General features: G+C 42.9%; 1 protein-coding gene across 1 annotated transcript in view; it reads right to left on the bottom strand.

The window, feature by feature from the left end:
• LOC137372565 (adhesion G-protein coupled receptor D2) overlaps window positions 1-16,773 on the bottom strand; it is a 329,848-nt gene that overhangs the window by 230,144 nt on the left and 82,931 nt on the right. The window contains exons 19-21 of the mRNA XM_068036491.1: window positions 7,786-7,919; window positions 5,579-5,694; window positions 4,975-5,095 (exon numbers count right to left, since the gene is read on the bottom strand). Of these exons, the coding sequence (XP_067892592.1) occupies window positions 4,975-5,095; window positions 5,579-5,694; window positions 7,786-7,919 (371 nt within the window). The remainder of the gene's footprint in view (window positions 1-4,974; window positions 5,096-5,578; window positions 5,695-7,785; window positions 7,920-16,773) is intronic.

Genomic DNA, 16,773 nt, shown 5'->3' with positions numbered 1-16,773 from the left:
GAAGCAAAGTAGTAGGTCATGCCGCCATCTGATGGCAGTTGTTGGAAAGTAAGAAGTTTCCCTGATCCGTTACAGTTGCTGACTTTCTGCTTTAAAACATACATGTCTTCATACATTCGGAGGTGCCGTGATTAGAGAGAGAGCTGATTAATCATCCTTGGAATCAATTACTGGTATGGTTAATGCTTTTGCAACCTTTAGCACCTTGTGATTGTGTGTGGTTTGTGATCATTAATTGAAGATTTTTCAATTAAATAAATTTTAATTTCCTATTTGTTTTATGATTTATACACTTGTATCAATTTGTCTGTAACCCACAATTTTTTTTTTTTGCTTTCGGAAACACCTTGCCCTGCTCTAAACAAGTCTTGGCTAGGTTAGGATGGCCATTTACTGACCAACTGTTTTCACTCTACAAATAAGCTGTAACTAAAATAAAAACAAGAAATGCTGGAAATACTCAGCAGGCCTGGCAGCATCTGTGCAGAGAGAAGTAGAGTTAACGTTTCAGGTCAGTGACCCTTCCCCATGAATGACACGATATAAATACAAGCCTTACATTTCTCTTTTACACAGCACATTGGTGTGTGATGATCATGTTATCACCAATTATTCCTGTCCCACTTCATTTTTGAAACGTCAATTAAACTACATAAAACGACAACCTAGTAGAGCAGCACCAATGGAGCCAAGTCTGCCACAGAGGATAGTAACAATTGGTTTGATTTTCCCCTAATTTTGGGTACCCATATCAACTTCATGTGAGGAGACAACTAGCAGAAACCAGATGACTTCTCATGATGTTCAGGATTAAACAAGTAGAGGGACAGCCACTGCCACACTATGACTTACCGCAGAACAGCCAGCTGAAGAACTACACAGCAGCAGTCTAACTGCCAGCCCTCTCGCTCTGAGCACTGTGAATATATGTAGGGACATAAAGATAGGGTTTTCATATGCCTGACAGGAAAAAGAAGAAACTAATCTTTTGAGAAAATCAAACTACAGCAAATAGAGCATCACTTGCAGTTTGAATTGCACTTCAGCAGTCGTTGTGAGTGGACTTTGAGATGGGTGCTGCTGGCTGAGCCAGGAAATATCACCAATCATAAAGTTAGGATATAATGGCCTTTTGAAAATGCAAGTTGACTGCGGCTGTGTGTGTGTGTGAAGGATGATGCATCAGGTAGTTGCTGCAGCCCTGATTTTCCCACATCAACACACAGATGTGATAATTTTCTGCTTGCCAATGGCAATTTAAATATTAATGAAATTCATATTTGATTACAATATTGATCCTGAGCATAACAAATCTCCTGAAAAAGTTAATGGTACCTTTTCAATTTTTACAATATCATAACAATAAATGAAAACTGATTCAGCAACAAGAACACATAAAAATTTATTGCCTGTAAATTTGCTTTGCTTCCACTATCTGTTTACAGGAGCTTGGATATAATGTATTACATGCATGAACATCTAGTACAACTAAACAACAGACATAAATTCAGGTACCAGTTGAATTTTGCTTAATTACCCTGAAGAGAGTTTGTTGGTATTCTCCAGTCAGGACTGCAGCACTGTAAACCAAATATTCCTGAAAAAATTTACCCTGGGAGCCAATTTACCAGAAGAGCAGAAACAGTATGATGTATATAAGTTAACAGGTGCTTTAGGTTTAATTCAGCATTAATTTCTTGCAAGGAAGCACCACAGCTGACAAGCAAAGCCCCCTGCCCACCAACAGACACCCCACCCCCACTCCCACACGTCAAGAGACTTTCTGCACCATAGGAGCATTCAAAGTGATTTTGCTCGTTGCACAGTACAGAGTGATATAGCTAACATATTCTAGTGGACCAAATTATATTAGAAATTCAACCTTACTCGGTCCCTGGAATTCAATCACTATTTTAATGTTCTTTCTAATGCAATTAGCATCTTAGAATCTCCAATTTGTTTTCCTTAATACTGTACACCTTGTGAAGCCTATTGTAGCCAGTTCGTCTGGTCACTGGACATTAAGAAATACCCTGAGCGACTCAGGGTTTTCAGCATTAAGAAAGACAAACATTACAAATTGAACACAAACAAAAATCCACTTTTTGTCAGAGATGACAGGTTGATCTTTTCTGCTCAGGGAAGATATCCTCCCCACTCTTATGCCCACTGTGTTCTTTTGAAGGGGGGTGTGGAAGAAAGTGCCAAAGGATTCTAAGTAAATGTTTGCTTCACAGTATGAATGGACAATCATAACAGAAAACATAAATCTGGATAGTGCAGTAATACTCTCATGCTTTGGCAAATTTATGTAATCAGTACTGCTATAAAGGCAACTGCGCTCTTTGGTCTAGAAGAATGGCTCCAAATGATATGCTAATGCACCATCAATCCTACTTATTCCAATGGCACAGAGCGGCCACAATTAATGCTGAGTGAGTCAATTTATCTTTGCTTCTAAAAAAAACTCCTTTAGATAGTCATAGAGTCATACAGCACAGAAACAGGCCCTTCGGCCCAACGCGTCTGTGCCGACCATCAAGTACCCATCCAATCTAATCCCATTTTCCCACACTTGGCCCGTAGCCTGTATGCTATGGCATTTCAAGTGCTCATCTAAAGACTTCTTAAATGTTGTGAGGGTTCCTGCCTCTACCATCCCTTCAGGCAGTGCGTTCCAGATTCCAACCACCCAAAATTTTTCCTCAACTCCTCTCGAAACCTCCTGCCTCTTACCTTAAATCTATGCCCCTTGTGTCTTTATGATGTCACTTATTTTTCATTGTTTTCTTTAATCTTGCAAAAACATCCGATTTAAGAAATAATTAATAGATGAGAAACCGCATGCAGCACAGCTGTGCTTTTTCGTTAACTGTGGCAGGCAGAAAAGGTTCATTGCAGGTGATGTACATTCAGAATCAGTACTTTACAGCCCTCTGCCTGAGGGAATTAGAGCTGGGTGCAGTTGTAAGTTATAATACTTTACTTTCACCTCAATATACAGCCCCAAATGATGAACTAACATCTCTCTCTCTCTCTCTGGTGGCATTCATAGGACTGGATTTTAAGCAGGAGGCCCATCTCTGCATTTTTTCTGACCACCGGAGCGATCCTCTGGTCTTTTGGGATCAAAGTTTAAGGAGGCGGGATCCCCATCCCTTTGAAGACTTAATAGGGCTGGGCATCCCGCCTCCAAGAGATGGCAGCTCAACAGCATCAGCAGCACCACCGGGAGCCGGTACAGCAGAGGCCTCGGACCCAGGCCCACCGCTGAAACCCGGACTCGAGATAGGTGAGGCAGGGTCGCCAGGACTGGTCCAAAAGGGATTGGGGTGTGGGCGTTCGGTCCGGGGGGAGGGGTGGGGGGGGGGAGATCCCAGTGGTTCCTGAAAAGTGTCCTCCATGAGCCACAAATTGCACACGAAGGAGAGACCCCTCCGAAGTCCACAGGGAGGGTGCCACGTCTTCCAAGGCGTCCTCCCCGCATGGCGGAGACCCCCCCCACCCCCACTCCCAGCAACAGTAAAATCCCAGCAGCGGCGGGAAGAGGCCCTTAATTGGCCGTCAGTAGGTCACTTAAGGCCTCAATTGGCCTCTGAGCGGGAAGGCCGATGTCAGCCTATCCCGCCCCCAGGGAAGATCCCGGTGTTGGATTCCGTGGCAGCCACTACCGCTCTACATTAAGAGCTGCTCTTCTGAGAGGAAGAATGACCTGAATCTAATTTGTGCTACACTTAAACAAAATTCGGGCACTGGGCACATAATATAGATCCAGTCACATCCTTTACTTTGGTGTCAGAAAATGGTGTGCAAGACATCTCACTTCCAAATTAATATATAAATGAAGCTCCCACCTACTTCAGGTGGACATTTGTTACACTGACATTCCCAGCCCACAGAAGTCACACATAAGAAAGGTGGAGATCAGGTGTCACTTTAAATCTGGCCTTGAAAAGGTATCTAACATTACAGTTGGCAAGACATTCACATGTCTTACTGATGCCAGCAGGTTTGCTGTGCCAGCTTCTTTTGCAAACCGGAGCCTCTGCCGACACAATAACCATTTGCCAAAGTGGGATATGTTCCATCTGCACGTGCGGGTAGGTAGAGAGACCCTCATGCAGCATAACCTCCCTAACATTTCTCTGTTGATTCTTTTCCTCCTCTTCCAATCATGTCAGATAGTGAAATTCCTATTGTGATGCCCATTGATGCCAGCAATGATGCTGGGGGCAAAATAAAATTCAAACAATTGCCCCAAATGCTCAAGAGAACCTTTAGTGCCAGCAGAAGACCCAGTGTAGAATGTTTTAAATAGACAACGGCTTGTACATGTGCTAAAACGCATTTCAAATGGAAAGTGCTACTGCACATGTATGGGAGTACGAATTATCTCAAAAAGACTTGTCAGGAAAATCTCAATACAACTGCATATAATTTAAATGCGTGCTTTCTGCCAAGTTGCCAGAAAAAAAATCTGCTGCACAAGATAAGTCAAAAACTTCACCCTGAAATGGAAATACTTCAGATCATGAGATTAGTTTTCCAGTTAACTGAACAGCAGGTGTCAAAATATTCCTATGTTTTACTGCCAATCTGTGTAGAATTAATTTACATGCAAAATATGACAATTTAATCTTTGCCAGTCATGGATTGCTATTGAAAATAAAATGTCCTGTTCCTAGAACAGTTGAATATGAAATGTTTCCGAGTATGGATTGTAGTTCAGAGAAAGTTCAACTATATGGGCAGAGATTCAGAAGAAAGCATATATATACATTTAGAAAAGCAACAAGTTGGAAAAGGATCTAAGAATTTGTTCTTTTTTTAAGATACATATCCATTAAAGAAATACAGACAACAATATCACACTAATACATTCATAGCGATATGCTCAGTGGAAATTACTCATTACAGAACTGGAAGAGCTGCTCGTTCTGGTAACCTGTATTGAAAAAAGAGATTGCCACTTACTTGCAGGGAATTGAGTATCACAAAGATGTACGCCACTGCAACAGAGAGTGGAACAAGAACTCCAGAGAGCCATGTGAGGCCCAGAATGGGCAAAAGCACCAGCACAGCTTTCACAGCAGCCCTGCAATGCAATACTGACATCAGTGTGAAGCAAACAACGCACAATATGATCTTACGATAATAAGACAAATTACAACCCTCACTCCTCACAGGCAACTCAATTGTCAGAGTAACAGAATGTCACTATTCAAAGTAATTACTGTCATTTTAGAAGCAACATTGCTCCCAGGGAATGTATTGACTGTACTTTATCCAAGTTGACTATATAAAGGGCAAACTAGAAAAGTGGAAAATGGTCACAAAATTTGGACAATTTTTAAAACAATCAAATATTGAAAAGAGGGTTCTGAGGGGTGCAAGGCTGAAATGTGAACTGTGATTTGACTGCATGGAGTTTGATTGAGGTGATGCATGTTTCCAGCTTTGTTTTTGTTTCAGATTTCCAGCATCGGTAGTACTGTGTTTTGCTTTTTATTTGAAGGGAAATGACAAACTGATTCAATACTGCCCTCTAGAGGGCTGTTACCTGTACAACATTTCTCACCTAATCTGATCGTAGGCTTGCTCAATGGGACTGCTGTTAACAGCAAGCATGATTGCGCGTCGTTTAGCAGTTGACATGGTGATCAGCACAACTCGCGTAAGCACAAACATGTTCACCTGTGTAGTAATTAAAAGTGATTGCATATTATTACAAAGTCATAAAGTTAACCCAATTATAGTCTTGAGGCACCTTTTTTTACAGCTAAGATATGTGTACTGCAAAATTTAATGTTGACTTCTAATTGAATAGACATTTTAAAGACTACTGGATATCCCATAGCATTGCTCACTTTAAGTATGAGCATATGCTATTTTTGTAAATTGACCTCAAAGCCCCAACAAGAAGCATCCTTCCTACTCCCAGCACAGCTACAGATGAACAAGAGGAGCGATATTAATTAAATGTAGTGCTGGAAGAATCAGCTACTAGTGGCCAGAGTGAATAAACATTTCTGTCAGATACAAAAAAATACATATATAAATAGACTTTGCCAATTCATCTTGACTCAGATGTTATCACTCTAACCTTCGAGATAGAATGTTCTGGGTTCAATCCCCACTCCAGAATTTAAGCACACAACTTCAGCACAGTACTGAGGGAGTGCTGCATTGTCAGAGGTTCCGCCTTCTGAATGAAATATTCTGGTGATTCAGATGAGTGTTAAAGATTCCATATTGCTAATCAAAGGGAGCAGGGGGTTCTCCCCGCATTTGAGCCAACATTCCTCTCTCAACCAGCAACACCAAAAGCAAATTAACCATCTTACATTTCTTTAGCCTTATTGCGAGACCTTGCTGTGCACAAAATCCCCTACGTAGCAAAAATGATAGCATTTCAACAAGTAACTCCATTGGCTGCAAAGCCATTTAGGATACTCTGAGTGCCTGATACGGTGAAATATAAATGCCAACTCTTTCTTGTTTCTCTATTAGGAATAACATTTACAACTTCTGCATTTGCAGGATCACAACAAACAGTCAGAGAAAGAAGCCAACCAGTATAATCAGCCCAGTAGTGCACTTTCATGAACTGACCTACACGTAACTGTTACCAGTGAGTGTAACAGGTGTAGACAAAGCCAGACACACCACATGTATCCTCAGAACTCTTAGAAGTTAATCTAACTCAAACATTTTACACATCCCTCGGATGCTGTGCTGTTTAACGTGACATGTCTATCAAAGGGCATGTATGCATTGTACAGTTGTCCTGATACATCAGTGGAAAGTTTTGTCAACCTTGAATAGAGAAAGGTATTCTTCTTTGAATACCAATGCCCAATTGTGATTCTGAAATTCACTAGGAAACGAAAGCAGGATGGATGTTAATCGCTTATCAATGTTTCCTTATTCCTTTTGGAAGTGGAGAAAGAAGGAAGTATTAGCATTTTTATAGTGCCTTTCATGACCTCAGGACTTCCCAAAGTACTTCAAAAGACATTGAAGTACTTTTTAAGTATAGTCACTATTGTAATTTAAAGACACTTAGCAGCCAATTTGCACAAGCAAAGTCCCACAAACAGCAACGAGATAATGACCAGGTAATTTTTTTTTTTAAGTAAAGTTGGTTGAGGGATAAATGTTGGCCAGAACACCAGAGGAACTCCCCTGATCTTCTTCGAAAAGTACCATGAGATCTCTTATATCCAATCGAGAGGACAGACATGGCCTCGGTTTAACATCTCATCTGAAAGACAGCATCTCCGGCAGTACAGTGCAAATTGTCAGCCTAGATAATGTGCTAAAGTTCCAGAGTGGGGCTTGAACCTGTGACTCTCTGACTCATGGACAAAAGTTCTAGCACTGAACCAAGTCTGAATAACCTCAGTTCAGTACATTGTGTGCCACCATCATACATGAGAAGAAAATCAGGAGAGGTCTTGATAAATTGGAAAAACATTGCAAATGCCAACAGTGAGTGGTTAGGATCTGGAATGCACTGCCTGAGAGTGTGGTGGAGGGAAATTCAACCATGTCTTTCAAAATTAGCTGAAGAGAAAAAATTTGCGGGGCTACGGGTTAACAGTAGGGGAGTGGGACTAGCTGAGCTGCTCTTACAGAGAGCCAGCATGCACACAACAGGCCGAATGGACTCCTTCTGGGCTGTAACCATTCTATGATTCTATGATTCATAAATAGTTGGATGCAGTGCAGTGAAGGTTTTAGGGTTCAAAAGTTAATTGATTCAAAACTTGATTGCATTCTTACCATAATAATGAAGATAACTGGCCCAACAAAGGCCCAAATTACTCCATTGTGAACATTCAACCAGCAGTATCTGTCTGCAATGTACTCGTCATGTGCTGCTGCCAGTGTAATGGTTACTATTAGGACAGGGAGACCTAGAGTAGAAATGCAAGCAATCATTCCAAATAATGCTAGGCTTGAACAGATAGACAAGATAATGACAATTGGTCTGCATGAAAAATAGACAGTCACAAGTTGATAGTAGCATATTCTGTAAATATAATTCTGGAAGATTTGTACTATCTGGATCTCCTTATGTTGACAAACATAGTTGTTTACTTTTAAGAACAGAAGTCAAAAAAATTGATAGGTCAAGTCATGTCAAATTTCCCCCTCATGGATTTCAGACCTAAAGTCCACGTACAATCCTGATGGATTTTTAAACCACAAACAGTGCCCAATCCATGGATTCTATACCCACAATCTCAGTCCAGTTTTTCCTCTCATTGGTTCTACATCCACAGTCCATGTACAATATTGCCTGTTACCATTCATTCAATTTCCTGAAGAAACTTAAAGGAGTGCATATAAAATCTTCATGAAAGTGGCATTTCTGCAAAAATTCTTTCAACAACTCACACTATTTAACTCCGAACAACTAGAATGAACAAAGATCCAGGAGGACAGATTCTGCAGATCCACAGAGAATTTGCGCATCACCTTCCATTCTGAACCCTAAAGTTTCCAATTTCATTCTGAACCATATATTATTTGACTTTAAAAAAAATATAAATGTAATTGCTTTTACTCAGAATCTATTTCACATATTCAATAAACATTCTTCCAATTTCCAGTCTTACTACAGTTTCTTTTATGTACTTCATCCAGTTCTGCAATCTGTCCCATTTAAATGGCCTGCTTACATCTAGATTGCCCATGCCTCTCATCGTTTAAAATGGATTGACATCCCACTGTTTTCTTTTCTCCAAGTTCAGCACAGTGATCCGTTTATTATAACTTAGAATTCCAAGCCCTACAATTATCTCTGAGCAGTCTGCAAAACATCAATAGCATTTTGCAGGTATGTAACCAAAATTTCACACCATGTTCAAAATGTGGTCTTATCAATTAATTATACAGGATTAAATAGCTTGCTTTGGGTTACAAAATTCACCCACGGTACTTGATCAGCCCTGTACAAAAACAGCTTGACATGGCTGAATTTATTCATTCAATGTGTGCCCATTGTTACGACCAGCAAAATTCATCTGGCTAATTGAATCATTGTCTTCTTCCTGCAACTGTCTTTTAGAATGCAAATGTGCAGCCATGTTTTCAGCCACTGTTGTAGTCTTTTTAAACAAGTTATTTCAAGTCCAAATAATGGTTCAAAAATAATGTTCCATATGACGAAATTAACGTGTCTCAATTTTGGCAGGTGTGGTTTCCGTCACACCTCCACATCCAGTGGAATGAAATGTGATATTAGGAGAGCATTTCATCATAAAAATAGAGAGAAGAGAAATTACAGCAAAACACACATGCATTTTTCTGATGCATCCTCATTCATTCAGAAATCCTAAAAATTGTTACAACCTGTCTTTCCTTTGTCGCAGTGCTGCTTTAAACTGCCCCTTTTCCCTTGCTGGGTCTGAGATAGTTATGTGTTGCCCAAGGGGTTTAAAGCTCCTTCTCTGTCAGCCTGCAATCCGTTGGGAATGGGCAGCACAATAAACATGAGATTTTTGGGGAGGTTTGCAGTTTGCATAGACTGCCTAGGCTGCCTTTGTTCCTGTTGAGGTCTGCAGGGGGAGGGTTAGATTTAATTAGCCCTGGATTGGAGTATTGCTCATGAGTGTTGGCAGTGGGTGGATCCACTCTGATCTCTCTTTCAGTGTTTGGATGAGTCATGCGAGGGCTTTTCACTTTAGGGTATGGTTGGTTCCCTTTTCGCCAGACTCTAGGGGTGGATTGTTTGCTAATCTTCCCTTTGTCCTCTGGGACACTCCTGCTTGCAGGTATTTGTCCAGATTCTACTGCACTCCCCTGTGGCACTTCGACTAGGTGACGCATCACCCTCACAGTTTCTCTGCCTTCTTGAGGATTCTCTTTGTCCCTGCAGGTTTCTGTAAATGCTGTTAGCAACTCTGGTGGCATGCTTCTGGTGTCTGCATTTACATAGGGGAATGTAGGGTCTAATCTTTTAAACATTTTGGGATTGACAGATAGGACAGTAGGGGTTTCCATTTGGGAATCCTCTTGGATCTCCTATAACCTGTCCTCTTTGTTCCTTTCTCCCCCTTCCTCTAACTTTTTTCCAACCCTGTGCCTGTCTGCCCCCTTTTGTTCTAGGTAGGGGTCCCTTACATTTCACCATCCCTCTGTTGGAGGGTCCTCCAAATGCCAGTACAGGACTTAGGGTTGCAGATTTCACTGTAGGTTGGGGTTTCACCTCAACCTAGCAAGTGTGGAAACTCCTACAGTACTCCACCACATCTTTGTTGAATTTTGGCCAGTCAAACTGCTGTCTTATGCGGGCTTTGGTTTTTTGTATACCGACATGTACAGCCACTGTAATCTGATGGGCCATTCTTAATATTTCTCTCTGGTACCTCTGTGGCACCACTAACTGGTGAACCAGTGTCCACTCTTTTCCCTCAGGTCTGTGAGAACTCCACTTCCTCATCAGTACCTCATTCTTTAAATAATAGCAATCAGGAACTCCCTCTGCTTCAATTTCAGACTGAGCAGCCTGTGCTAACTCTCTCAGTACTGGGTCAGTTCACTGAGCCTCAGCTAGGGAAGATTCATTTAATTTGTTGCCTGAGTCCTCTAACTGTCCAAAGAAAGTCTCAGTCAGACAGACCTCATGGTCATCTGCCTGCAGTGCCAACTCAGTCTCCTCTGGGGGAGCTGATTTGATCATGGCCTGGTTCACTACACATGCAGGGAAACTGCAGGGGACCATCTCCTGTCACTGCCCTGTCTCTCTGACCTCCTGTGGTCTCTCTTTCACTACTGGGAAAGCTACCACCTTCCTCCCCGCCAGATAATTACCCAGGAGGAGGTCAACCCTGTCCACAGGCAAACTAGGGACAATCTCTACAGTCACCTGTCCCGAAACCAGGTCGCACTCCAAGTGCACACAGTGTAAAGGTACAGGCGTACACTGCCGTCCAATACCATTTACCCCCATTCTGGTATTTACTGCACTCTCTGGGGGAAAGGTCAAGCCTTTTCCCAGTAAAAGGGATCTAGTGGCCCCTGTGTCCCTGAGGATTACTTATGTGTTTGCTTCCCCACTCGAGGGGTACCTTCAGGTATCCTAATAAATTTTCATACACGCACAGCAGTATGTTTTCTGCGCCTTACTACTGCTGCAGTTAAAGCCACAGTTTGTTCAGCTGTGTTTTCCATCAGGGTCCTTTCTCCTTCACTGAGTGGGTGTGCCCTGATTAACCCTGCAGGCTTTCCCCGTAGTTTCCAGCAATCAGCTCTTAGATGACCTGCTTTATTACAATGGAAGCACACAGGTCTCTGGGTCTCACTCCTACTTACAGCACCTTCCTTCTTGGCTGGAGGAGGGCCCCCTGTGTCTCCTGCTTTACTCTCTCTCCCAGGACTGCTTGGGTTTCTATTACCTTCCCACCCTTTGTCCTTTTCAGGTTTGTGGGGGTGACTAGAAAGGTTTTCCCCTGGGGAACCAACTTGCACATTAGAGCAAACTCATCAGTCAGTACATCACATGCCTCGCTCTATGAACATTTTGTTCCCCTACATAAGTCTTTATGGAGAGTGGGAAACAGTTTTTAAATTCCTCTAGCAAAATTACCTCTATGAGGTTTTCATAGCTGGGCTGCACTTTAAGAGCACTCAACCACTGGTCAAAAGCCAGCTGCTTACTTCTCTCAAGCTCCAAGTAAGTTTGGTCAGCCTGCTTCCTGAGGGTTCGAAACTTTTGGTGATAGGCTTCTGGTACTAGCTCATATGTCCTGAGGATAGCATTTTTTGTCAGTTCATAATTTGATGAACTCTTATCTGACAACAGAGAATAAACCTCATGGGCTTTTCCTGTTAGCTCATTTTGCAGCAGAAGAATCCAGGTCTCAGCTGGCCACTTCAACTGCCTTGCAAGTTTCTCAAACAATACAAAAAATGCTTCCACATCTCCGTCACTGAATTTTGGGATCAGTTGGGAAAATTTTAGCAATTCCGTACACAGCCCCGCACCACTTGTATCTTCCATGCTTTCACTGGGGTCGCCCCTTAGTTAACTCAAGCCACCTCAAAGAACAAAGAACAGTACAGCACAGGAACAGGCCATTCGGCCCTCCAAGCCTGCGCTGATCTTGATGCCTGCCTAAACTAAAACCTTCTGCACTTCCGGGGTCCGTATTCCTCTATTCCCATCCTATTCATGTATTTGTCAAGATGCCTCTTAAACGTCGCTATCGTACCTGCTTCCACCACCGCCCCGGCAGCAAGTTCCAGGCACTCACCACCTTCTGTGTAAAGAACTTGCCTCACACATCCCCTCTAAACTTTGCCCCTCGCACCTTAAACCTATATCCCCTAGTAACTGACTCTTCCACCCTGGGAAAAAGCTTCTGACTATCCACTCTGTCCATGCCGCTTATAACTTTGTAAACCTCTATCATGTCGCCCCTCCACCTCCGTCGTTCCAGTGAAAACAGAGTTTATCCAACCTCTCCTCATAGCTAATGCCCTCCAGACCAGGCAACATCCTGGTAAACCTCTTCTGTACCCTCTTCAAAGCCTCCACATCCTTCTGGTAGCGTGGCGACCAGAATTGCAAGCAATATTCTAAGTATGGCCTAACTAAAGTTCTGTACAGCTGCAGCATGACTTGCCAATTTTTTATACTCAATGCCCCGACCGATGAAGGCAAGCATGCCGTATGCCTTCTTGACTACCTTATCCACCTGCGTTGCCACTTTCAGCGACCTGTGGACCTGTATGCCCAGATCTCTCTGCTTCTCAATACTCCCAAGGGTTCTGCCATTTACTGTATACTTCCCACCTACATTAGACCTTCCAAAATGTATTACCTCACATTTGTCCGGATTAAACTCCATCTGCCATTTCTTCGCCCAAGTCTCCCACCGATCTATATCCTGCTGTATCCTCTGACAATCCTCATCACTGTCCGCAACTCCACCAACCTTTGTGACATCCGCAAACTTACTAATCAGACCAGCTACATTTTCCTCCAAATCATTTATATATAATACAAACAGCAAAGGTCCCAGCACTGATCCCTGCGGAACACCACTAGTCACAGCCCTCCATTCAGAAAAGCACCCTTCCACTGCTACCCTCTGTCTTCTATGACCGTGCCAGTTCTGTATCCATCTTGCCAGCTCACCTCTGATCCCGTGTGACTTCACCTTTTGTACCAGTCTGCCATGAGGGATCTTGTCAAAGGTTTTACTAAAGTCCATATAGACAACATCCACTGCCCTTCCTTCATCAATCATCTTTGTCACTTCCTCAAAAAACTCAATCAAATTAGTAAGACACAACCTCCCCTTCACAAAACCATGTTACCTCTTGCTAATAAGTCCATTTGTTTCCAAATGGGAGTAAATCCTGTCCCGAAGAATTCTCTCTAATAATTTCCCTACCACTGATGTAAGGCTCACCAGCCTATAATTTCCTGGATTATCCTTGCTACCCTTCTTAAACAAAGGAACAACATTGGCTATTCTCCAGTCCTCTGGGACCTCACCTGTAGCCAATGAGGATGCAAAGATTTCTGTCAAGGCCCCAGCAATTTCTTCCCTTGCCTCCCTCAGTATTCTGGGGTAGATCCCTTCAGGCCCTGGGGACCTATCTACCTTAATGCTTTGCAAGACACCCAACACCTCCTCCTTTTTGATAATGAGATGACTGAGACTATCTACACTCCCTTCCCTAGGCTCATCATCCACCACGTCCTTCCCTTTGGTGAATACTGATGCAAAGTACTCATTTCGTACCTCGCCCATTTCCTCTGGCTCCACACATAGATTCCCTTCTCTGTCCTTGAGTGGGCCAACCCTTTCCCTGGTTACCCGCTTGCTCTTTATATACGTATAAAAAGCCTTGGGATTTTCCTTAATCCTGTTTGCCAATGACTTTTCATGACCCCTTTTAGCCCTCCTGACTCCTTGCTTAAGTTCCTTCCTACTGTCTTTATATTCCTCAAGGGATTCGTCTGTTCCTAGCCTTCCAGCCCTTACAAATGCTTCCTTTTTCTTTTTGACGAGGCTCACAATATCCCGCGATATCCAAGGTTTCCGAAACTTGCCAAACTTATCCTTCTTCTTCACAGGGACATGCTGTTCCTGGATTCTAATCAACTGACGTTTGAAAGACTCCCACATGTCAGATGTTGATTTACCCTCAAACAGCCGCCCCCAATCTAAATTCTTCAGTTCCTGCCTAATATTGTTATAATTAGCCTTCCCCCAATTTAGCACCTTCACCCGAGGACTACTCTTATCCTTATCCACAAGTACCTTAAAACTTATGGAATTATGGTCACTGTTCCCGAAATGCTCCCCTACTGAAACTTCGACCGCATGGCCGGGCTCATTCCCCAATACCAGGTCCAGTACGGCCCCTTCCCTAGTTGGACTATCTACGTATTGTTTCAAGAAGCCCTCCTGGATGCTCCTTACAAATTCTGGCCCATCGAAGCCCCTACCACTAAGTGAGTCCCAGTCAACAGGTCGGCGCAACATCGAGGGCCGAAGGGGCTGTTCTGCGCTGTAATGTTCTAATTCTAATATAGGGGAAGTTAAAATCACCCACCACGACAACCCTGTTACCTTTACACCTTTCCAAAATCTGTCTACATATCTGCTCCTCTACCTCCCGCTGGCTGTTGGGAGGCCTATAGTAAATCCCCAACATCGTGACTGCACCTTTCCTATTCTTGAGCTCCACCCATATTGCCTCGCTGCATGACCCCTCCGAGGTGTCCTCCCGCAGTACAACTGTGATATTCTCCTTAACCAGTAATGCAACTCCCCCACCCCTTTTACATCCCCCTCTATCCCGCCTGAAACTTCTAAATCCTGGAACATTTAGCTGCCAATCCTGTCCTTCCCTCAACCAAGTCTCTGTAATAGCAACAACATCATAGTTCCAAGTACTAATCCAAGCTCTAAGTTCATCTGCCTTACCTGTTATACTTCTCGCATTGAAACAAATGCACTTCAGACCACCAGTCCCGCTGTGCTCCGCAACATCTCCCTGCCTGCTCTTCCTCTTAGTCTTACTGGCCTTATTTACTAGTTCCCCCTCATTTATTTCACTTGCTGTCCTCCTGCTCTGGTTCCCACCCCCCTGCCACACTAGTTTAAACCCTCCCGAGTGACGCTAGCAAACCTCGCAGCCAGGATATTTGTGCCCCTCCAGTTTAGATGCAACCCGTCCTTCTTGTACAGGTCCCATCTGTCCCTGAAGAGATTCCAATGGTCCAGATATCTGAAACCCTCCCTTCTACACCAGCTGTTCAGCCACGTGTTTAGCTCAGTTCTCTTTACTCACCTTCCTTCTGGAAGGTTCTTTCGTTCTCTCACTCCTGTCATTTTTCTCTCTCTCTCTTCTCTCTCTTTTCCTTTCTTCTGTCTCTCCCTTTCTCTCTCTCTTTCCCTGTCTTCTAATTCAAGATTCCTCTGTTCCAATTGTATCTTTGCTAGCAATACCCTGTTAAATGTCTAATTCTAACCCTGTTTCTGATTCTTCAGGTTCGAAGGAAAAATGGTTGACCACTAGTCTTAGAAATTCCTATTTCCTAGCCTTGGCACGGAAAGTGATCCCACACTGCTCAGCCATATTTCTCAACTCTTCCATGGACAGTGCCTTTAACTTATCCCAAGTTACTTCACCCTGACTTGGGGAGTTACTGGCTTCAGTTGCAGACATGTTAGTATTCTTGTACGCATAAAGACAAGAAAACCTGTATTGAAATATTTTCGAAGTTTGATTAGATCAATTTGACTTCCCACTTCCAATTTATCATTTGTGGATCCAATCCATGACGCTGGCCCCCAAATTGCTTTTATAACCAGGTGAGAAAGGGGTCTAGGGCTCCCCCTCTCAGCCTCTTCCTGGTTTAGCCAGAACAGGGTTTAACTTTTAAAATACAGTGTTTTAGCTTCCCTCTCAGTGAGTCCTTGTTCACTGCTCTCTAATTGTAATGGCAAAGAAATCAACCAGACAGGTTTTCTCAGATTTGAACAAGAAAGGTGTAATTTTATTAACGTTAAAACTCTAATTCAGTTAAAACTACTAAAAATATGCAACACGACCACACTAGCACACATATGCGATAAACACACACGTAAATAGAGCCAGAGGAGGAGAAAGAAGGGCAAAGGTTTGAATATGTGGAGTTGTTACTGGCTTTGGGTTTGATGTAAAGTCTTTGATTGACGTTAAATCTCACAGTTCTTGTTCAGGCCCAGTGCATACTTTCAAACTTATTTCACTGGTCTTCTGTCTTGAGGCTCGAGTTACTTCCGTGGGTCCCTGGGACTTTGCATGAGAGAGATAAAAAGAGAGAGAGGCCATGCTTCTCTTTGGCTTCAAAAAGCAGTCTGTTCCTTTCTGTGTGGCACAATTCAGAAAACCCCAGGTTGCCAGCAGGTTAGTCATGTGACTATCTCCTTACTTGGAACAACCTCTCTGGTGAGGTTTGAGCAGTAGAATGCTGGCTTGTACACATTCAATGTCTCTTGATCAAAATCCATCTGGCTAATTGAATCAGGGAGGCACTCCTCTTCCTGCAACTGTCTTTTAGAATGCAAATGTGCAGCCATGTTTTCAGCCACTGTTGGGGTTTTTTTTTAAACAAGTTATTTCAAGTACAGTAACAGTTCAAAAATAATCTTCTGTCTGATGAAATTAATATGTCTAATTTTTGGCAGGTGTGGTTTCCATCAAACCGTGTTTTAAATTAGATGCCCCAATCTTCATTAGGTTTATCCATATTAAAAT

The sequence above is a fragment of the Heterodontus francisci genome, chromosome 8 (assembly GCF_036365525.1).
Source record: "Heterodontus francisci isolate sHetFra1 chromosome 8, sHetFra1.hap1, whole genome shotgun sequence".
NCBI classification, from domain to species: Eukaryota; Metazoa; Chordata; class Chondrichthyes; order Heterodontiformes; family Heterodontidae; genus Heterodontus; species Heterodontus francisci.
The sequence above is the reverse complement of the archived record's forward strand: the minus strand, read 5'-3'. Positions and strand labels throughout refer to the sequence as shown.